The 23,738-nt window shown below is 41.9% G+C and overlaps 1 protein-coding gene across 1 annotated transcript; it reads right to left on the bottom strand.

Annotated features, from left to right (window-relative positions):
- Positions 1-14,089: 14,089 nt before the first annotated feature.
- Positions 14,090-22,010, bottom strand: tmem38b (transmembrane protein 38B). Its single transcript, XM_076087151.1, has 6 exons — positions 21,568-22,010; positions 17,305-17,461; positions 16,626-16,810; positions 16,434-16,521; positions 15,814-15,931; positions 14,090-15,064 (listed from the first exon to the last, which is right to left on the bottom strand). Exons 1-6 carry the CDS (start codon positions 21,689-21,691, stop codon positions 14,756-14,758), a joined length of 981 nt encoding a protein of 326 aa, XP_075943266.1. The 5' UTR covers positions 21,692-22,010; the 3' UTR covers positions 14,090-14,755.
- Positions 22,011-23,738: the final 1,728 nt, after the last annotated feature.

Below are 23,738 nucleotides of genomic sequence, written 5' to 3'. Positions count from 1 at the left end.
GATGATGAAGTATTTAGGACCTGTAGTCTCCAGAGTTCTGAGTGGCTCACATCCACTTCCGTCTTTCTCTGATATGATTGGTCGCTGAGTTAATTGTGGAGGTCACGGATGGATGGGGAATTGAACTTCCTTCCTCGGAGACCACAAAAACTAGATCACTCAGAAGGAGACGGCATCATTAAAAGTAAACTATTGCTGTAATAATAATGACTGATTGTGATAATTTCTTTGTTTTTGCAGACCGTCATACAGTGATAAAAATGTAAATGAATGATATCAAACTTAATTCAGTGATTGAGGGTGGAAAGGTGTGCTGGAAACCTGTGGTTGGATGGTTGATACACCTGCAATCCAAACTGCTTGTTTTCAATATTAGTGACTATTAGTACACTTTAAAGGAACTAATGCAGATTCATTTTCACAAATTGTATGGATGTTGTGTTCTTGAACATATTGTTGTTATTGTTAGCTGTCATTTGTATGTGCTTGTTTGGCACACTCTACCTATATTGTGTTTGTATGATTTTTGGTCATTTGAACCATTTATTGATTTTCTTAATAGTGGTGTGTTGTTGTTGTTGATTTGGTGGTTTTGTATTCAGATCAGCTGCTTTTGTGTTTGTTTGTTGTTTTTTTGGATCCTGTTTTTATGATTATGTCAATATTTTTGGGGGGACATTTTCTTTATGTGTGTATCCAGGAAAATTAACTAATGGGGATACGATAAAACAAACAAATACACCCGAACTGATAGAGGGCGAACAGTCCAATTGTTATGAATAGCAAGAAGAAAGCAATTAGTTGTGGTTTATTTGCAATCATGAGCGATGAAGTCCTTAATGATCACAAAATGTTCTGCCAAATTTAGTTTGTTCACATGAGAGATTTCTGTGTTTGTTTGTTTGTTGTGTGTGTTTTTTGTAAAGTTGATTGGGCACAGTTGGACAAAGGTTACGTCATATATAGCCAAGCACCAACCAGGAGCATTTGAATCAGAATGTCAGAAATACTTAGGATATGAAACCAAATGGTACCCCATGGTGCCACAGCACCGACATTGGGAACCACTGCTATACAAGTTAGACAGTCCCTTATGATCTCATACCTAGATACCATACACTCACTTTTAAATTAATATTAGGTTGAAATCTCTTCAAGTATGTAAACGCTACTATAAAGTCACTCAACCTGACTGGTTTAAATTACTGGTAAACCATTCATTCATGTCATTGACTTCCTGTTATTTGATCATACCCAGACATTTTTTGCCTGCATTGATGCCGGGGAGAACAGCAAGATGAAGAGTTCCTCACATGAGCACAAAACTGTTCCTGATATAGTCAAGATTAATGATTGAAAACAAGTGGGCGAAACTGGGAAATAGCAACTATAAATACTGGTGCTTTAGAGAGCTGAGATCAGGCTGGAGCCTTGCACATCAATAAGAGCTGCTTTGCTCTACCTTTACTTCATTGTCTATGCAGTGTAAAGGAAAAGGAACATTTTTTGCAATGCTTTGAGACCATAAATGTGAGTCCTTCTGAAGGTAAAATTTAAAGGTTACAGCACCTGACATTTGTCCAAGTGGTCATTTTCAATTCGAAGCACATCAGATATTTATTAAGGGGTTTTAAGGCTTAATATGAAGTACTGACCTCCGTTCCTGTATGGACATTCAAAGGAATAGCTTTAGATCCATTTAGCACTTCACAACAACGGTTTTACCCACCAGACCATTTTGTTCATTATGCATGGCTGCCCAGTAGAATTGAAATGCTTTTGTTTTATGGAAGATCTTTTCTTTTTTGGACCTAGAATAGAGTAGATGTTTGTTTTATCTCCCTGATTAAGTAGAGATGGACCTGAGGATCTCAGGTTTCTCTGAGACTGGATGGGTACAGTGATGTAAATGTAGGACGCTTCCCATCTGGGTTTCAGGTGTCTGGGAGCTCCAAGTCTAAGTGGTTGTCTTCTTAGGCTACATCCACACTACTACGCTTCCATTATAAAACGCATATCTTTTTCACTACCCTGGAGATTTAACCCCTAAAAAAAAAAACGAAGGGGGCTGAAAACCTCTTGTTACTGCTATTTTCGACACAACCCCCTTAAATAAGTATAATTGAAGCAAACACATCTGACCTATTAGCTGAATTAGCATGGAACACATTGCTTTTGCAGTGGTGATAATCCATTTTGTCACTGCAGTTCCTCCAGGAAATGCTTCTCTGTTGCCTCATATGTACTGAAAGATCTTGCCAGGACACCACGTCTCATCTTTATCTTTAAAATCTTACCACTGCTGCAGTTGTTTCTTTCCCTCTTGTTGCTGCTCGAATCTGGAACATCCTCTTACAAAGTCCGAGAGAAGCGCGATCCGTGCACATCTTTGTTTTCTTTGGCTCTTACTTGATTTTATAATGTTTAGGCCTACTTTGTCCCTTGAGGAACAACAAAAAAAGTCATTGTTTGTTTCATGAGTGACCACAGTGGGAACTCAAACTGGCTATTAGTAGCACTTGGAGCTCAGCTAGTCATGCTTTTTGTTTTTTAAAGGAGACATCCTTGGTAGTGTCTGAAAGGGTAAAACCCTAGCAGTGCTTTGATATGACTGTACTAGATTGGTACCTGGTACAATTAAAACAGGTTCTTCCAGATCTTCATCCTGTGCTGGCAGTAAAATCACAATGTGGAGATCTGGTCTTGAAATGGAAAACTACCCAACAAATACAATAAACCTAAGTTAGCAACAGCTGGTGGTTATATGTAACTCTAAACAGCAGTAATGGATACATAGATGTTGCAGGTCAGTCCTATGTCTTGGTCTTTGTTTTGCAACCTTCCTCATGGTCAGACTTGTACATTCCTTTCCAGAGGCAGGTCGGCCTCAGTGCCAGGGTAAGCTGGAGTAACAGATGGTTGCTGGAGCAAGTCTGGCCTTTCCCCCTGTCTCTCTCTCTCTCTCTCTCTCTCTCTCTCTGTCTCTCCTCACAATAACCCCTCTGCTGTTCTCATGGTAACACTATCTGCCAAGTCCAAGGGATTGGATTTTCACAGGACACATGAGCTCAGCACTGTACCAGCGGTGGACACTCTGCTCCCACTGTCTCTCTCCTTCCCTTCTGCACCTTCATCTTTCTTTCTGTCTCTATTGAATGTTTCATTTCTTCCTCCCTGCTGGCCCAGGATCCCTTTGTCTCCTTTATCTGTCTCCACCTCTCCTCAGCTCATCTGTCATCGCTGCTTGTTTAGTCAACGGTTCCTTCTCTGCCTTCTTCTGGTTTTTGTTTCATCATCCAGAAATCCCAACCATGACTGGGCTTTATTAGTTAGTGTCTATAAATCTTACTCCAATCTAATCTCTTGCATCTGCTGAGCTATTGTTCCTCCTTCCTTTGTTTCACTGTAGCTTCAAACACATTGCCTCTATTGTATCATGTTCTCCAGACTGTGCTGATAGTCTTATCACAAGACTGATGATTGCATCTTTGGATACGATCTCGCACCTTAAAAGAATGCCGCCCATTTTGGTGTAAGGTTCTTGCAGTGTGCCGTGGTTGCCTGTTAGTGCTGTTTTTTAATTTTTTTGGAACACAATCAGCGACACACATGCACCGACCCATACAAACACACTTATTAAGGATATTGGATTTAAACGGGCACAGCATGGAGTAGGAAAAGATAGCCAGCTGCTCTTTGGACCAACTTAGATTTCTAAAACAGTGGCCATCTGTGGTTTGAGGGGGTGACCACTCTGAATTCAAAACATCTACAAATCAAATGCAAGACCACACACACACACACACACATTCTCCCAGCCCCTGCTCCATCAAAGAAGAAATTCAAATCACGAGACTTAAGAAAGGGAAGCTGGCTTTCGGCGTGTCTTGCCATCTTTCCATCCACAAGGTGAGCTCGCCTTGCTCTCTCTACCTCCTTTCCCTCTTTCTTCCTCTGACGGCATTGTAAATGGAATGAGTCTGGTAGCATTGCTGTATTACGGTGGGATAAAGTATCAGTGCTGGTAATCTTCCGTGGATTAATGGCTTCTTCTTTATCTGCTGCGGCTGCTGCGCTCAGATGTCTGGCCGGGCCAGGAGCCTCCCGCTGGAATACTAATGACAGACAGACAGACAGCTCCAGCTCTCCCTGTCCCTAGCCCCAGCCCAGCCCACGGGAGCTGTTTGTGTGTGAGTGTGTGGGTGTGTTTGAGTAAAAGAAAGGGAGCACATATGTGTGAAGTGCATGTAGATAGAGAGGGCGCACAGCAGAGACAGAGAAGGAGACTGCGTGTGTGTGTGTGTGTGTGTGTGTGTGTGTGTGTGTGTGTGTGTGTGTGTGTGTGTGCGCGCGCGTTTTCGCCCCCAAGACCATGTCGCCTCCTTTGTGAGGTAGTCGCTGTCCTTCTTGTCCTGGCTGACACCTGCTTTGCATACAGGAGGGGCCAAGCGGAGAGGAGGGGAGGGGCAATGATGGTGAAATGAGGGTCCCCCAGGATGTGAGAGTGAGGGACACAGAAGGGACGAAGGAAGGGAGGGAGGGAGGGAGGAGGAGATACAGCAGATTAGTAGAAGAAAATAAAGCGGACTGATGGAGCGAGAGAAGGAACCAGAGAGAAAATTGAGAAAGGAACAATGGGGAAATATGAACAGATCCCAGTGACTGGAATGCACAATGCTCCCCTTTTCCTATGAACCACTGACAGAAACCCATTCTGTATAAATATCCTGCTGTAGGGTGTAGTCATTGTGGAAGCTCCTCTTCCATTCCCTTAGTCGCATTTACCCTGTACAGACCCTAGGCTAAGAATATCTTGTAGGTTATTTTATGAAAAGGAAAAGGACCAACACTAAACACCATCTGCTTCCTCAGTGAAGGAAGAAAAGAAGAAGAGGAGGAGGAAAGGAAGAGGAGGGGGAGTGACAGAAGCACACCATGTACCTACATACTGGCCATGCTTATGTGAGCAGAAATACAGAGGAGAACAAAAGAAGACTGTGTGCCCTGAGCGTACCTCGTTTCCAAGGTGGAACAGGAACCAGTAAATTAAATGCCAACATCTCCGTATCAAACTGCCCTCAAGAAATTTGGCCACATTACTAAACCTTCATGAATCCAACAAAATACCAGAAAAACAAATGCATAAAAGTAACTGCGGAGTCTCACAATCATTGTCTCTCAAGTAACGGTTTGTAGTTGCTATATAGCTATTTTATTCCAAACTGCACTTCAGCTTCGATTTACTTTTCATTCATACAGTTGTGTGAAAAAGTGTTTGCCCCCTTCCTGATTTCTTATTTTTTTGCACGTTTGTCACACTTAAATGTTTCAGATCATCAAACAAATTTAAATATTAGACAAAGATAACACAAGTAAACACAAAATGCAGTTTTTAAATGAAGGTTTTTATTATTAAGGGGGAAAAAAAATCCAAACCTACATGGCCCTGTGTGAAAAAGTGATTGCCCCCTAAACCTAATAACTGGTTGGGCCACCCTTAGCAGCAACAACTGCAATCAAGCGTTTGCGATAACTGGCAATGAGTCTTTTACAGCGCTGTAGAGGAATTTTGGCCCACTCATCTTTGCAGAATTGTTGTAATTCAGCCACATTGGAGGGTTTTCGAGCATGAACCGCCTTTTTAAGGTCATGCCACAGCATCTCAATCGGATTCAGGTCGGGACTTTGACTAGGCCACTCCAAAGTCTTAATTTTGTTTTTCTTAAGCCATTCAGAGGTGGACTTGCTGGTGTGTTTTGGATCATTGTCCTGCTGCAGAACCCAAGTGCGCTTCAGCTTGAGGTCACGAACAGATGGCCGGACATTCTCCTTCAGGATTTTTTGGTAGACAGCAGAATTCATGGTTCCATTTACCACAGCAAGTCTTCCAGGTCCTGAAGCAGCAAAACAGCCCCAGACCACACTACCACCACCATATTTTACTATTGGTATGATGTTCCTTTTCTGAAATGCCGTGTTACTTTTACGCCAGATGTAATGGGACATACACCTTCCAAAAAGTTCAACTTTTGTCTCGTCAGTCCACAGAGTATTTTCCCAAAAGTCTTGGGGATCATCAAGATGTTTTCTGGCAAAACTGAGACGAGCCTTTATGTTCTTTTTGCTCAGCAGTGGTTTTCGTCTTGGAACTCTGCCATGCAGGCCATTTTTGCCCAGTCTCTTTCTTATGGTGGAGTCATGAACACTGACCTTAATTGAGGCAAGTGAGGCCTGCAGTTCTTTGGATGTTGTTCTGGGGTCTTTTGTGACCTCTTGGATGAGTCGTCGCTGCGGTCTTGGGGTAATTTTGGTCGGCCGGCCACTCCTGGGAAGGTTCACCACTGTTCCATGTTTTCGCCATTTGTGGATAATGGCTCTCACTGTGGTTCGCTGGAGTCCCAAAGCTTTAGAAATGGCTTTGTAACCTTTTCCAGACTGATAGATCTCAATTACTTTGTTTCTCATTTGTTCCTGAATTTCTTTGGATCGCAGCATGATGTCTAGCTTTTGAGGATCTTTTGGTCTACCTCACTTTCTCAGGCAGGTCCTATTTAAGTGATTTCTTGATTGAGAACAGGTGTGGCAGTAATCAGGCCTGGGTGTGGCTAGAGAAATTGAACTCAGCTTTCCAAAGATGTGATAAACCACAGTTAATTTATGTTTTAACAGGGGGGGGGGGGGGGGTCAATCACTTTTTCACACAGGGCCATGTAGGTTTGGATTTTTTTCCCCCCTTAATAATAAAAACCTTCATTTAAAAACTGCATTTTGTGTTTACTTGTGTTATCTTTGTCTAATATTTAAATTTGTTTGATGATCTGAAACATTTAAGTGTGACAAACATGCAAAAAAATAAGAAATCAGGAAGGGGGCAAACACTTTTTCACACAACTGTACATTTTTAAACTATGACCATAAGAATGCCCCCAAATTTGAATGTAGCATGAGCATTGAGAACTTGGTATTTGGCAGAGCTTCTATCATGAGACCCTGCATGTATTAAAGGTCACTCATGCACAAAGATTCATGAGAAGCACACTGCATCCTCTACTCTCCCCTTTGGACAGTTTTCATTTTCAAATACAAACATCCTAGCTCACAAACTGCATGCTAATGTTTGATGAGACATTGTGGAAAACAGTTGCTAAATGGCAGGTGCTACATAAGAAGAAAAGTACCAATGAGGTTGGTGCAGGCAGTTTCGGCCCACTCTCAATAAGTAATAAGTACCGTCACCTTTTACAATCGCAGTCTACGACAGTCAGAGTATTATTATAGCAGCAAAACTATTTTCTATTTAAAGATATAGTGGAGTAATGTCTACATGAACAGAGAATGAAGTTCTCCCTCTGCGTGTGTTGTTATCTGAGCTTCTCCTTTTTTTATTGACATTGCCGGATCGGTTGCGCGTACTTTTAGTGCATGTGAGTGTGCCCCCCGGTCTAGCTCATGGCTGCCGCTCTGCATTGGTCTCATATGTCGCGAAAGCGTAGCATCCACCCTTCGGTTCCCCCTCAGGTAAACACTGTCTGCTGTCAGCAATTTTGCCGTAGTTTGCGCTGTCAGCATTGTTAGCTACGGGCCGGCGGCGTCAGGTGCTCCCAATCTCATATTACCTTTAGTTTAATATAGCGAACTTGTTGGCAAATATTAGTATTATTACTGAAACAAATACCATATGGTATTCACAGCATTCAAAGTATAGCTGTAATAAACTACTGAAAAGTCACGTGAAAATGGATTATATTATTAACACTCTATGTCCTATATAGATTATTTATTGCACTGTAATTCACCGTAATTCACTGCATCAACGTAAAGCTGTCATCCGTGGAAAATATTATCATTTTGTAAAAGTATAAAGACCAAATCATACGGCCATAGTACAGTACAGTTATTATTCAGTCCTGTTGTACACAAAGTTAAATGTTTTTCAGCTACACCTGTTCAATCTAATGCAATCCAATGCAATGGCACTGCAATAAATCATAGCTTTGTGAAGCTCATTAGTTTGTTTGTTTTACACTGTTTATTTAGCTTCATGGCATTTCGAGGCTGTACCTTTTTATTTGTGCTGCTCCATAAATGTAAATATATATTGAACAAAACCACATTATTATTGGTGTTTTTATGATTATTTAACATGTCAATATACAGTGGGGCAAAAAAGTATTTAGTCAGCCACCAATTGTGCAAGTTCTCCCACTTAAAAAGATGAGAGATGCCTGTAATTTTCATCATAGGTACACTTCAACTATGAGAGACAGAATGGGGGGAAAGAATCCAGGAAATCACATTGTAGGATTTTTAATGAATTAATTGGTAAATTCCTCGGTAAAATAAGTATTTGGTCACCTACAAACAAGCAAGATTTCTGGCTCTCACAGACCTGTAACTTCTTCTTTAAGAGGCTCCTCTGTCCTCCACTCATTACCTGTATTAATGGCACCTATTTGAACTCGTTATCAGTATAAAAGACACCTGTCCACAACCTCAAACAGTCACACTCCAAACTCCACTATGGCCAAGACCAAAGAGCTGTCAAAGGACACCAGAAACAAAATTGTAGACCTGCACCAGGCTGGGAAGACTGAATCTGCAATAGGTAAGCAGCTTGGTGTGAAGAAATCAACTGTGGGAGCAATTATTAGAAAATGGAAGACATACAAGACCACTGATAGTCTCCCTCGATCTGGGGCTCCACGCAAGATCTCACCCCGTGGGGTCAAAATGATCACAAGAACGGTGAACAAAAATCCCAGAACCACACGGGGGGACCTAGTGAATGACCTGCAGAGAGCTGGGACCAAAGTAACAAAGGCTACCATCAGTAACACACTACGCCGCCAGGGACTCAAATCCTGCAGTGCCAGACGTGTCCCCCTGCTTAAGCCAGTACATGTCCAGGCCCGTCTGAAGTTTGCTAGAGAGCATTTGGATGATCCAGAAGAGGATTGGGAGAATGTCATATGGTCAGATGAAACCAAAATAGAACTTTTTGGTAAAAACTCAACTCGTCGTGTTTGGAGGAGAAAGAATGCCGAGTTGCATCCAAAGAACACCATACCTACTGTGAAGCATGGGGGTGGAAACATCATGCTTTGGGGCTGTTTTTCTGCAAGGGGACCAGGACGACTGATCCGTGTAAAGGAAAGAATGAATGGGGCCATGTATCGTGAGATTTTGAGTGGAAACCTCCTTCCATCAGCAAGGGCATTGAAGATGAAACGTGGCTGGGTCTTTCAGCATGACAATGATCCCAAACACACCGCCGGGCAACGAAGGAGTGGCTTCGTAAGAAGCATTTCAAGGTCCTGGAGTGGCCTAGCCAGTCTCCAGATCTCAACCCCATAGAAAATCTGTGGAGGGAGTTGAAAGTCCGTGTTGCCCAGCGACAACCCCAAAACATCACTGCTCTAGAGGAGATCTGCATGGAGGAATGGGCCAAAATACCAGCAACAGTGTGTGAAAAGTCATTGCCAACAAAGGGTATATAACAAAGTATTGAGATGAACTTTTGTTATTGACCAAATACTTATTTTCCACCATAATTTGCAAATAGATTCTTTAAAAATCAGACAATGTGATTTTCTGGATTTTTTTTTTTCTCATTCTGTCTCTCATAGTTGAGGTATACCTATGATGAAAATTACAGGCCTCTCTCATCTTTTTAAGTGGGAGAACTTGTACAATTGGTGGCTGACTAAATACTTTTTTGCCCCACTGTACAGTATAAAGTAATGTGCAAAAGTTTGCTAATTTAAGTACAAAGAAAGTGAAATATTAACATAAGCTATCCCTTTCATTCTCCAGTGTTTCTGTTTCTCACTCTCTCTCACACACACACAGCCAGCTTTCTAGTCACGTTATAGTAGCTCCATTTTTGTTTTTGGCATTCTCCTCGCAGCTGTTCTTTACAAGTCAGATCTTGAATAGTGGTAGACATTGGCTGTTTGGTTTGCCATTCAGTTAGAGCTCTCTGAAGAGACTTCTGTGTTTGTATGTGTGTGTGAGAGAGAGAGAGAGATAGAAAAAGAGATGTCATATATACAACACCACAACCTTGTCTTGATGCGCTGATGTGAGTCCTTATTCCTACATTATGTGGTCCCCACACATTTTTCTTACTCTCCTCTGGTTTGTATTTCCCCCTTTCTTTCTTTCTTTCTTTCTTGCCCCCTATCTGCCTTTCTCCTTCCTTCTGCCTAACTTCCCTAACTGAGTCTTTTCCTGTGTGGTCTCCAGCAGTTCTCTCCTTACTTTCATCTCACTTGAAGAGATAATGAGTTTGATTGCATCACCAGCAGAGTCATTTGACAAAAAACTTTAGATTAAATAACACTTTGATCATTTAAAAAAATAGGAAGAAGTTGTCAGTGAAAAATAGTTGTTGCCATGCATTTTGCTGTTACTGCATGAAACTTTTTATTCCATCAGTTTTGTATCTTTTTAAGTGATAAATCATCCATGGCAGAGATTAGCTCAGAGGGAGCACATGGTCCCAATAGAGATCATGTCAGTGTGGGGTGAGAGGCCAAACAACGTCCAGTCTGAGACGTCACGTTTTGACACCACCGAGTTGGGAGCAGGTGCACAGCCACAAGCCAGAAGATTGTAGCCAGTTTAACACTTTCACAGTTATTTTCATGGATTGATAAGAGGTCTGGTGGGGAGAAATGTTAATCAGATGACTCATACTGGCTGGAATTAAGCAAAAAGGCTCATTGTAAATGCATTTTCGGGTCATCATCATAATAAAAAATGGTTTAACAACAACTGTATAAATCTGGACAAACATTGGCTGACGATGAACATGAAAGGTCATGTTTGATTCTTTTGAGAAATAGAGGGAAACAAAGGGCCCTGGTCTCACTGGTGGTTGGAGGGATTTGGTGAAAGAGCGTGTGTGGGCGCACTAGTGTTTGTAGGTGTGTGAGCCCCAAGCGTCTTTGTGCCTTTTTGATGGACTCAGCCTTTGTTGCCACTCTACGTGTCACATGCACATGCACCGACATTGAGCAACTGAAGCACACACACGTGTCTGCATGCAAGTTGGCTGGTTTTTCACACAATAGAGTCTCCAAAAAACTGTTTTTTTTTTTTTAATTCTCATTTCTGGGAGGTAATTTTAGATGTTTTGAACGTTATCTGGGATTTTGGTCTATCTAAAATGCTCTCACAACCTAGAATGTCCTCATAAGTATAGTGGCTTGCCTATAGCCAATCCTCACAAGCACGGCTAAACCAGATCACACACATGCAGGCAGCTACCATTGGCTCTGCAAAGAGGGTCCCCTCCTGTCCCCATCCCTTCTTGCCTGCAGCTGCTGGCCAGCTTGTCAGTTCCCAGGCATCAAGCCATCAGAGATGACGCCTCCTAACGCCACCAAGTGGTAATCACCTGTCCTGCACCACTCACCAACAGGCAGCAGTGGATGTTTAGAGGCTACCAAAAATATTTATCTTCATTTATGGAGTTTGAAACGCAGTGTGTGTGTGTTTAAGTTGAGACTGAAGGTTCAAACCATATCATAAAGGCACATTATGGAATGAAAACCATGTAATATAAGCTGTGTAGGCTGTTATGCCATCATGTTGGTTGTATCACAGCACCTTTATTACACTGCATGACATTGTTTTTTTGTAAATTCACTTATATTCTAGATTACGGAAATAGAGCACTTTAATAGTCATGAATGTTTCTCTCCAGGAAAGTGCTGCAATTATTCATATTTAGCCCCAAAATTCTGGGGTAATGAATTTCTTATCACAGAGGTCATGCAAAGTGCTTTACAGGCAAATGATAAGAAAGATATAAATATAAAATGACAGACAAGTTTAAAACCAAATAAATAAAAATACCATTAAACTGATTAAAAGCTGTGGAGAGGACGGTCTTCAGCTTAGTTTTAAAAATGGCTACTGTTGGGAAATATCTTGGTTCCAAGGGGAGCTGATTCCAGCAGTGAGCAGCGTAATGTCTGAACGCTGTTTCACCACATTTGAACTCTTAGCACACCACTAACTGACCAGTCCCTGCAGATCTGAGACCCAGCTTGTACTCGGCAAACATATCTGCCATATATATTGAGCCCAGACCATTGAGTGACTTAAAGACAATAAGTCGGGCCTTAAAATCAATTCTACATTTAACTGGAAGCCAGGGCAGGGATCTAAGAATTGGAGAAATGCCTTCTCTTTTCATGGTGTGTGTCACTATTCTAGCTGCAGCATTTTGAATAAATTGGAAACAAATGAGTCAATGAGTGAGCAACTTAAAGGATGAGGCTGGCATTCCTTGGAAAGACACACCAACTATGTGGTGGTCTGTTTCGCAATACTTTCTGACTTCTCCAGGCTCATTCTGAAGATGTAAATTAAAAATTTTAAAACAGGTCATATAAATAGCTACATTTTATTTATTTTTAAGTAGTGATTTGAGTGAAATGACTGGGTGCTGCAGTTTATTTGCAAATGTTACTCGAACACAAGTAAATAATGTTTTTATAGGGGGGGACTATTTGTTCATGCTGATTTGCCACTTACAATTTAGGATTGCTTCAAAGTGAACTCCAGCACCCGTCCATGTGTTCATGGTTATGACAGATCTTGTAAGGGGGATCAATCCATCGTTTGTTTTGCTCCTTTGTTGACACAAAACTAAAGCATATCTCTTGATTCATCCTTGAAGTCAAATGATGAGAAACGAGATAAAAAGCTACAACAAAACAGGTCACAGAATCAAGATGTCGGTGTCGGACGTACCCTGATGGCCTCCCAGTCTACTGTGTGTGTGTGTGTCTCTCTGTTGTGGGTTTGTTTGTGGATAGTATGCCATGGTCTAAGTATGTCCTTAACCTCTACTTAGACTGTGGGTTCAAAGTCATGTGTATCGGAATGCGTGTGCATACAGTATCCTTGCTTTGTGTCTATGCGCACAAGTCGTGTGTGTTGTGGGATGGAAAGCGGAAAAACTGATATTTCTGAGCCATGTTATTCCGCATCCTTGCTTTATCCGTCAATCCGTGGATTCAAGTGTATGGGAATGTGTGCATGCATTGTGTGTATAATGTATTATGTGTGCATGTAAGCCAGTTTTTTTTAAAGATTCATTTTCTGCACCGGACAACTGGAAAACAGGAATATGTCTGGGCATATAAAAGAGGCTGAAGAGATGTGCCATAGAGCAGGTGAAGCGCAGGCGAAACAGGCAGGGGCTCGACAGTGGGGGGGCTGCTCGGGTCAATGAGTAATTGTGGTGGGGGTCACACAGGTCTGGACCTCATTAAGAGTAATGTCTGGGAACTTTCAGGCTCTGAGCCGTCGTCATGTCCCCTGTCTTCTTATCATGGGAGGCAGCGTGAGGGAAAACAATGGCTTATTAACGTGTCTTTCAGTTTTCCAGGTCACATAGTTTGCCATTAGAGTCAGGAAGATCAACGCACACACGCACGCACACACATGCTAATACTGAGCAGTTTTGCAGCAAACACTTTCAGATGCAAGCCTGTTACTGACATGCACACGTCTGACATCTGTGGACTTGAGACGTTTCAAAGGCAGGTACATCTCAGCCGGAATCGCTTTTGATCGTCTTCTCTTATCTCTTCAACACCCCCCCCCCCCCCCCCCCTCCCTCCCTCATCTGTTCTTAATTTGTATTCACAGGGGGGTTTTCTGCTGTCTGAGGTTACATAGATGAGAATTGGGGGGGATTTGGGGGCTCTCTCTCTAGCAGCTTTTTAAAGAGGCTGAGGTATCAATCAGGTGCTGATGTTACACTGATGCAATGTTTCAGCCTATGAGGTTACTTCTGGACGCTGCTCTGCTTTTTATCAACTCACCAGCAGCTAATTAAGATACCGGTTAACATTTGACAAATTATAGTGTGAACTAATGTGCTAAGATGGCTACATGATGTTTGATTCCGTATTAATTAGGGGCTTTCTGTCAGGGACTTAAACATGTTCAAATGTGACTAATGATCTGTTTGGTGCTTTAAAGTGAGGCAATATTGAGTTGGGTCCATGGTCACTGAACCGCATGAATCCGTCCGATAAAGCGGAGCGACTAGAAATCACAAAACCCATTTTATAGTGCCTTTAACCCGTTTATTCTCATGCTTTTACGCGCAATTCAAAGCATTCACCAAAGAAACAGAATACAATAAAAATTGTCTTCCGTTTTGAAAATGTTCATTCAAGAGTGCAATTATTTAGTATAAATAGAATACAATATCTGAGTGTTATAGAATATAAACTCTTTAAAAAAGTGTTTCATAAGAGTATGAAATATAGCATTTACATGAAGCAGTAAACAGACATTCATAGATCAGCAGGTGCACTGATCCCAAAACCCAAGGATAACATCAACAGTTTTCACTCATTATAAATATATATATATATATATTAAAAATTAAGCTACACGTTGTACTACAAGTGTGCAATCAGCCCAAGGATATATGATTTTCACATCCAACAGCATAAATATCACAGTAGTTTAAGGACGGGGTGATTATCCCACAGTAAGGTGCAGGGTTGGTTGGAGTCGGCTCTTTTTGAAATGCTATTTCAGCAGTCGGATTTAAATTGCATTGTAAGTAATGAATAAGAGAAATATTATTTGGACGGAACAAAAACGTATGTCTTGATAAAAGAAAAATAACACAGTTTGAGAACTGACGTGACAAATGTGAATCAGAAATGACTCCACAACCCTGCTTAGAGGTGAAAAGGCGCTATGGGGCGGAGGCCGACTAGTTTATCTTCTTGCAGTTTGTTGTGTCCGCGTTCTCTGACTTCTCTTTGGCTTTGAGCGATGCACTCTGACCCTTGACACGAGAAACCGGGGTAGTTTTCCGCGCTGCTCCATTCTCACCAATCTCTTTGGTTCCGGCGATGGCGGTGGCGGTCGTCCCGTTGGTTGCACCGTGATCGCCGCACGCTTTCTGTACCTCGCCGGTTAGGGCATCATAAGGGGAGTGGCCGGCGAAGAGGGTCTTGTAGACGGCCGACTCGATGGCGGCGAATGGTGAGGAGGAGGAGCCTGTCAGCATCATCCTCGACTAAAGAAAAAGACAAATGTGTCAAAACAGAAACAAAATGTCTTATTGGGTTTAGAATTGAATCATTTCCGAACTATAGCAGCAGCTAGAATCACTATATTCCAATTAACAATGGATCACATGACTACTTGTATGTAAAAGGACTTGCTTGTGGTGATGAACCTACAGAGAAGTGTCAGCTGTATGTAATTTGTCACTTTTCACTGAAGTAATTAGGGGATGATCTGCATCATCAGGATCACAAACTAATAAATAGAAGATTTGGACGCAAGACTTTAAATCTGATGAAATGCCTCTGCGATAATTCGACAGATCAGAGACGATGAGAGCTAAAAGAATGGGAGTTGAAAGAAGACACGGTAGATTTATCTGTGTCTCAGTCAAGAGCACAAGTTTCCCAAAGAAGAGAGAGGATGATGCAAGCTGATGAAAATGATGCAAAAGCACCAGCCCTGCGGGTAACACCGAGCTAATGCGAGTCACCACAGCTCAAACTTCAAAAAAGCAGAGGGAGAAAGGTCATTTAGAAGACAGGACGCCACAGATTTGGAGGGATCCACGGCACCAAAACATTTTACATACCCGAGTTAAGATCAAATAATAAACTAAGAATGGTATGAAATAATTTTTGTATGCGTCATCGGTAAGCAAATTGCCCAAAACGTGCCTTACTGTTCTGCATCTGAATCGCTAGCACCGTGGGCGTTTATTCTCACGGTCACGGTTTCGGGTATGAGCTACAGACTGACCTTGTTGACGACGGTGAAGACGGTGTAGATGAGCATCAGGTGGTGCGTCTTGAGAGGCAGGTAGTGGGTCTGCTGCAGAGCAAACAGCACCGCTCCGATCAGGGTGATCTTGGTGGGGCTGAACAGACATGCAATGAGAGAATGGTTATGATATAATATATGATCAAAATCAATAAATAGTGAGGGTGATCACTGTATCCCCAGATTTGTTAAGCGTTTTAGAAAATTGTCTTGTTCGGTAGATGAGAATATCAATACCACTGTCATGTCTATAAGGTAAATATAAAAAGGTACAACCATGAGCCAATCATCTTATATTATTTGCTTACCAGAAACTCTAAAAGGTCAAAAAACAACATGTTGTATCTTGTTTGTTTAATCTATGCAGTGTAAAAATGACAAGTTCTTTTTACATGAGGGGTTGTGTGCCAGACTATTTCTTGTCAGGCAAAGAAATTCATTTCTTAAATAAACACATTTCCCAAAATGTCAAACTATTCCTCTCAGTTTAACATTTATACTAAATGCAACACAATACACTCTCAGTGATTTCATTGAAAATGTAGTTTTATCGATATATCAGTGATTCTGTGCTTATAAGAGTCCTGCAGAAGACTTACTAAGACATCTTTAGGAGCTCATTAGTCTCTGGTTTCCATACACCTCGAACAAGCTGCTCAAAGTTACTTATCAGACCTCCTCCAGCACCTAGTGGGGGTAAGAAAAGAAAAGAAACGTATGCTTGATACAGATGGATATTCATATAAATAATCCATTGAAGAATCCTTCTGCATGCACCGTCAGCTACCGACCTTTAGCCCACCCAATGGCAATCATAACCAGCAGGCTGTCTTTGTATTTGCTGTGTGCCTGGGTCACCCCCCCAAGCACCTTCCACGTCCTGGTCACTTCCTTCATCACCGACAGCACCAGCCTGAGAGGCAGCAGGGCAGAGCAACAGTACACCAGGTCCATGGGGCAGTAAAACACTAGGTACCTGTAGAGACACACACACACACACACACACACACACACACACACACACACACACACACACACACACACACACACACACACACACACACACACACACACACACACACACACACACACACACACACACACACACACACACACCTCAGGTACCTGCTGTGTGTCAACTACGTGTTCATTAAACACGTTGACAGTATCACCTGCATGTTTCTGTCAAGTACCACCAGCAGAGGGTGCTGTGTACTTCTTTTGAGGAGAGTGTAATAATATGTGCCACCAGTAGAGGGTACCATAGGCTTCATATTAAGAGGTGGGAACTTGACAACAGCCTCTCTGTTTCATTCAATCTCTCCCACATGTCATGCTCCCTTAACAGGAAATTAAGTAGTTGCACATTTCTTCACAAACGTTGCAGAGGGCCTCTCTCTAACCCTGCAAACTGTCTGCTCCCCCTCCTCTTTGCTCTTTGCTCTATACTCTGTTTCAAGGTATATTTACCAGGTGATCGACGCAAGCAGAACACCGGTGCTGTTGGACAAAGGTGCCACCGCGGGCTCGGCCAGCATGATGGCAGACAGCACGGCTCCACCAAAACAGAAGAGCATGGAGCTGAACCAGCAGGCTAAGGGGCTGACTCTGGAGACCTCAAGAACACCTGCACAAGAACAGAAGCATACTCGTCAGCAGGATGGCTGTGACGTGGATCTCCCCGAGTCCCATATACGTGGTACATTTCCAATACATAAGGTATTAGCATTCCTACTGGGTCTTTTAAAAGCATGGGAACACCCCTGCAATCACTGTTGCATGTTTACCACAATAAGCATTAAATATAGTCTTTATTATAGTGGAGGGATTTATGTGATGACAGTAATAATGCCTAAGAGATGAGCTTTGTGGATACAAGTAACATTTAGTCCAGCCCAAAAGGTAATTTGTGAATTCCAGTGTTGTTGTAGAAACACATTTTAAATTTAACACACAAGTGTTTTAAAGAAGAAGTGGAGTTTAACACGTTGGTCTCTTCCCTGTGTGACGCACGAGTCTCCCAATCCCTGTAACTGTGTTAATATTAACTAGTCAGAGGGAGGTCTGCCAAGCACAGTAACATTATTGCGTAGTTCAAAGTGCAGAGGCACGGCATTTATTTGATCAATGCTCCTTCTGTGTTTCCACCATTTAAAAAGAACTCTGTATTCCTTTTTCTCCCCTGAACCCATTTACACGCCAACTACTGCAACATCACGAGTTTTAGGCAACTGAAATAGCACGTGAACTGCTGTGTATTAGGATACTGATGTTCTTACTGTAAGTCTGCGCTATGGAAGGAAGGTCTGGTGTTACTATTATCCAGCCAAAGATTGAGATGTGTTTATATAACTCTATTGACCTTTGCAGAGATGGTCCAATATTATCTAAAACCGACTCGTCCGGCTCTACCAGAATTAGTGCCGCCGACGTACACTAGAATATTCCTGTTTGACTAAACTCCAGACGGGTAACGCTAAGTCGACACTGAACCACCTGCCCAGAGTCACTATATGGCCACACACAGGACCATACTGGTAATCTGAGGATTACAGACAGATTATAGACTCCTGGAGAGAGATCGGTAGACCAGGAGGATTTATAACTCTATCTGCCTCCTCTGCAGACTCCCAGAGGATTCTGTCTGCTCGGCTCACTTTTTAAACTTTGCCCACACTCAAAGAATATGGAAATAATAGACAAGCGGTGGAATTCACCACTTTAAAAAAACAACAATGCAATACAACAATGGAATAAGGGATAACCATGCTTTAAGTTATGGAAATACTATTCCCATAACCTGTTGGCTTTGAGTGATGTAAGCAAGAAGTATAATGGTGCCATGGAGTAAGTAAGTCAGCTGTGGGTTACAACTCCCTCTCCATTTGTATATTTGTTTACATTTTGGCAAATAGCATAATTTAAAGTATGTTGAATTAGCTGTTGGCATTTCCTGTTTGCAGCGTACCCATGAATGTACAGACAGCTATTCCAGGATTACTTTAATACTGAAGAAAACTTAAAAACGTGATGATTCGAATGCAAGTTCTGGAGATATAAAGGGGCGCTTTTTTTTTTTTTCAATGAGTCATAAGTAGATGTCTGAGTGTTTATTTGTTTGTACTATTGATTTATTCTGAGAGAATTATATCCTTGGGAAGTGTACGTCACACTGAACAAATATGTCTATTAAGTCTGAGTTATGAGTCAGTAGTTTACATGCAAAAATCAGGCACTAAGAGTTTTATAGTACCTTTTAAAATTCCTCATCCGCTGTGTTTCACAGACACTGCTGCTGCTCCAACCACTGACGGTGTTAGTGAGTGGGCCTAAAGTAACCAACTTCCTGTTTTTAGAACGCCGGTATGCACCTGTCTCCTTCGGTTCAGTGTCCTGACCTCACGTCTGTCCCTTCATCCCCCCCATCCCCCCTTTAAGCTCTCCCACGCCCCCGTGGGTAGGCGCCCCTCACAGTTCTGAAAAAACTCTGCTATATACCAGAAAGAATAGTAGTGCGAGCGAGTGCAATATGGCTTCAGCTCCGAGTGGTTACTGCATGCAACTGCAGCATCAAAAGCACAGTGAAGTGTCAGTGTTAACAAATTCTAGTTATTTTCGTGTGTGTGATTTCAGTTTTGCAGCGATGACACAACGAGACAGTTTTTTTTTTTCCTTTGTGTGTCTGATGTAATGGACATTTCTGGTTTAAAAACTAGCTGCCACAGTTACAAGAGGAGGAAGTTTAGGGGGAGAAAAAGCACCCAAAGAGTCCCTTCCTCCTGTGAGAGGGTTACATGAGATAAATGCTCAGTATCAGTGCTGTTGGTCTTATCGCAGTTGCAGCACTCAGTTCACAGGGTGCAGCACATGGCTTACATAGTCAACAGGGTCACTGTGTCATCCCTTTTAGTTCCAGAGTGAAACAAACTGCTAAGTGTCAGAGCCTGACAAAAAAATAAATAATGCTTTGTTTACATTTTACACTGAAATATGTCACTCTGTTTGGACTGCTCTGACCTGCTGGGCTACAAACGCACCCTTACCAGATCAAGATCCTGTTTGCTGGTTTGCGTTTAAGGAAACACATTTGCAAGTCAAATTTGGCGAATACAGGCCAAGAACACCACAGATGCAACATGTCATACTGGTTGTTGTTGTTTTTTTTAAATTCCTCTTTTTTCTGAGAGGAAAAAGTATCTTAGTATATTCAGTGTCTATTAGTTTAAGTCCAGATCTTTCACAAATCGAACTCAAAGGAAAAGGAGACGAGTCTTGCAGCTGAGAAACAGTTCAGTTGTTGCTGCTGCAGCCTGATCAACAACCAGGACGGCATCCCTCCCACCATACACACACTTGCGCATAAATAAGACATTCCTCCTCAGACATTCCTCCTCACTCTTGAAACTGGAGAACTAGAGAAGAAACAAAGTGGCCTATCCCCGGTTATTTTCGGCCTTGAAGAGGGACCCGCTGATCGACTGTCCGATACAATCCACTCACAGCAATGTTTAAAATAACTCCGCAGTAAACTGCACAGATGGTGTCATGGAAATGTAGAGAGACCTGGCGAGCGCGTTTTAAATCCTCAGGCTGGTGGAGAAGAGTTAACATATAGGAAAGAGAAAAGAACGGGCGGGTTGAGAGTGGTTTACGGCATTCCTTTAATTCTTTGGGGAAAAACAAGAACTTCAGCTTGCTCCCTGAGTGTTAAATGTCTTCTTTATTCGGGTTTTATTGAATTCCCTTTGCTATCCTCTCCGTTATGAGGATTTCGTGTTGCGTTTGCTGACCTCTGGCATGTTGTTTCTCTGTATTTTCCCTCTGTGTGCATCTGTCTCTCAGCTACAGATAGATGGATGGATGGGAGCAGGGGACTACGGGTTAAAAGGTCACGGGAGCTCAGATGCTTTGCGAGGCAAGTTCATAAATAGACCGTAGAGTCACAGCAGCGGGACTACAATGGACTGCGTGTGTGTTCTTGTAAGTTGTGTGAGTGGAAAGTCGACTCTATTTGCAGTTAAAGTCCACCTGTCCCTGTACACTTTATCTCAGTCACATAACATACTGGCTCAGCGCCGGCCTTTGGTCTGAGCGGATATACAATCAACTGTTACTCAGCAGCAGTGTGTGCTTTAAAGTTACATTTATTTATCAACTCATTACGGCAGAATAGCAGTGCGTCCCATTATCTGGCACATCTTTCTTTTACTATCTGTTTAGTTTTTGTGACCTTTTATACGAGTGGTTAGATTAACTTTTAGAGCAGTACATGTAGTTTGGGCTGTTTAACTTAATATAATTGTTTATTATTTAGACTACACTCCTTACCAGGGCGGTGATATGTGGGGTGGACGAAATAATAGAAACAACAGTCAATAAACAAATAAATAAGCTTTTAAATGTAGCTTCTAACAACACTAAGACTAATAGTATGAATGTATGTTGAATGTCCTTATAACAAGAAAGAACACAACAGAAGTAGATCGAAATTATATGCACAAATAAAAACTGATTTGAGATGTTTTCACTTTAAAATACAGCCCACTAACTTCCCCAGTGCTTGCGTGGCATTCTGGTGTTGTTCTTGAAACACCGGGACATCATGAGGCATATTTGTGGAAGTTTCACCGGGACAAACTCTTGCCAAAACTTGTGCAAAATAACTTGATGAAACCTGCAAAAGGCGTGCCATGTTATCACGCGCGTGAACTTTGCGTCAGCCACTTATCTTACCTGGCTGCTCCCTCAGAGCCATGATTGACACGATGTAGTGCGCCATGTCGAAGTATGGAAACATGGACAAGTTTGCAAGTCCGTGGGACAGCTCGTCCAAAGGCAGCAACTCCAACAAATCCATCTTCTTCTTCTTTTTTTTAAATATAAAAACTCTTCAGCAACAGGAAGCGATAGTCTAGTTGATCTCCGCGAGTAGTTCGAAGGGAGAAATAGGCACCGGTCCAATTCGGAGCATCACGGGCTTCATCCACCGCCTGTAAAGTCTGACACAAGCCGGTGGCCCAAACAGCTGTGTGCGTGTCTGCGGATACTCTGTCGCCAAGTTGCTCGCATCTGTAACGCCAGAGGGGTGATCATCGTCGGTGTTGCCCCATCGGCGACGCTGTCATCGGCTCATAGCCGGAATTCCTGCTCAGTGTTCCCATGGTAGTGATGTGGCGCCGGGCGGAGCGAGCGCGAGCACTGGCGAGCCAATCACGTGTCACAGCGGCGGCTCTGTGAGGCGATGCTAACAAACCATGTTCAGACAAACATGCTGGGTCCACAGTGTTGGGACTTGTTTAACTGTTTACACTAAAAGCTTACAGGCTTATCTTCAATAGATGGAGGATACAGGTATAAATGCTAAAATGGAATTGATATCATGTATTACATGGTATTATATTGTTGAAGGTATTTTAGGTCTGTATGATGTATTTTTACATTTACTGTATGACACAGTAAAACAAAGTTCTCTTTTTCAGTTTGGTCAGTGTGTCATGTTTATTTGGCTCTGAGGAAAATGGCTTCTTTATCTCCTACCATTATTATTGACCTACAGTTTAGATAGAGTAGACTATCACAAAACTACATATAGTAATTACCACTTTGTTTGTTGTCTCACATTGGGTAATATATCTTTACCTTGTTTGACAGCACACAGGAACTTTAAGGGGATGTTGACAGATTCAAACTGTGTCGAGGAGGGTGGAGCTGGTTGATCCTTTTTGAACTCCCTTGTCTTTGTCTGGTCATATGATCAGATCAGAGTCACTGCAACATCAGTGCTTTCATGGTGCATTCCACGACCTATGGGTCAGTTGTACTGTACATAATGTGTCACAAAATGGTTTTGTGCATTAAAACATTCTCTACATGTGCAAATTAGTCAGCTAGTCTTCTGGCCAGCATGAGCATGACACCTGGTGGTGGCTCCTTATTAGTTTTTTTCTTTGACTTTTTAGAATCAAATTGGAATAGAATCAGATCTAATCATAATTGTTCTGTTACAATGTGGTTAATTGGCACAATAGTAGCTTTGCTTGGTAATATTGAGACACTGACACGTCGATCGTCATTTGATTTCTGAATAAAAGCTTTTTGCTACCGTATAGCTTGACGTAGCACATTAAGAATACACTTCATCTTTCTGTTTTAACCAATACAGCTGGTTACATACATACAATTAAATAATTAACCTGTACAGAAACGACATGGGGTGCCCTCGTGAAGATTTTACTGCACACCTTATAATAGGTGCTGGGGCAAGCAGCTGCAGCCAAAAAGCTGTGGTTATGACACAACGCCTTTTATAACATGTCAGACATTTGGTGTCACCCAGAATGAACAATCAGACATCAAACTTGCAACACATATGCTTGTATTTATTTTGAAGTAGCATCTGGCAGTTTGTATATCATCTAACATCTCAGTATGGTTCTGATCATTGAAATCAGCTGCACTTCCGCTTAAAAGAAACGTTATTATAGTGCAATGTTTTCAAAGGTATTTTAAGAGCTTTCGAGAAGCTGTAATGTAAAGTTATTGCCACTAGATGGCACCAGTCTACTACATGTCTCACAATGTTGATATCTGCCCTCATAGAATGTTACTGAAACATAATCATCCAAAAGCAACAGTCAAATAATCAGTAATATTACACTTATTTAATTGTCTCTTATTAAAAAAGATAAATCAGCAAGTAAATGCCTGCAGAAGATTGTCATCAAAAAAAAAACAGTTGATTAAAAAAAAGGCTGATGAAGATAGTCATCAGTGAATAAGGGTGGTGTTCACCTTTTACTGCCCTTTACACAAGCCATTGTGTTACTTGTTGAACTGTAATGGAAACTCCTAGTAGAGGTGATGTGATTCCAAAGCCATGATTAACATGGACTGATAGCATAGAA

This window comes from Anarhichas minor, unplaced genomic scaffold (genome assembly GCF_050575085.1).
Source record: "Anarhichas minor isolate MPS153535 unplaced genomic scaffold, ASM5057508v1 ptg000002l, whole genome shotgun sequence".
Lineage (NCBI taxonomy): Eukaryota > Metazoa > Chordata > Actinopteri > Perciformes > Anarhichadidae > Anarhichas > Anarhichas minor.
The sequence above is the reverse complement of the archived record's forward strand: the minus strand, read 5'-3'. Positions and strand labels throughout refer to the sequence as shown.

Bases quoted from the DNA above. Each gene is read 5' to 3' on its own strand.
- tmem38b (XM_076087151.1), bottom strand. From the start codon at position 21,691: ATGGATTTGTTGGAGTTGCTGCCTTTGGACGAGCTGTCCCACGGACTT. The intron at 17,462-21,567 runs GTAAGATAAGTG...GTTCTTGTGCAG, and splicing joins GGCTCTGAGGGAGCAGCCAG to GTGTTCTTGAGGTCTCCAGA. The intron at 15,932-16,433 runs GTAAGTCTTCTG...ATGTCTGTTCAG, and splicing joins GAGCTCCTAAAGATGTCTTA to CCCCACCAAGATCACCCTGA.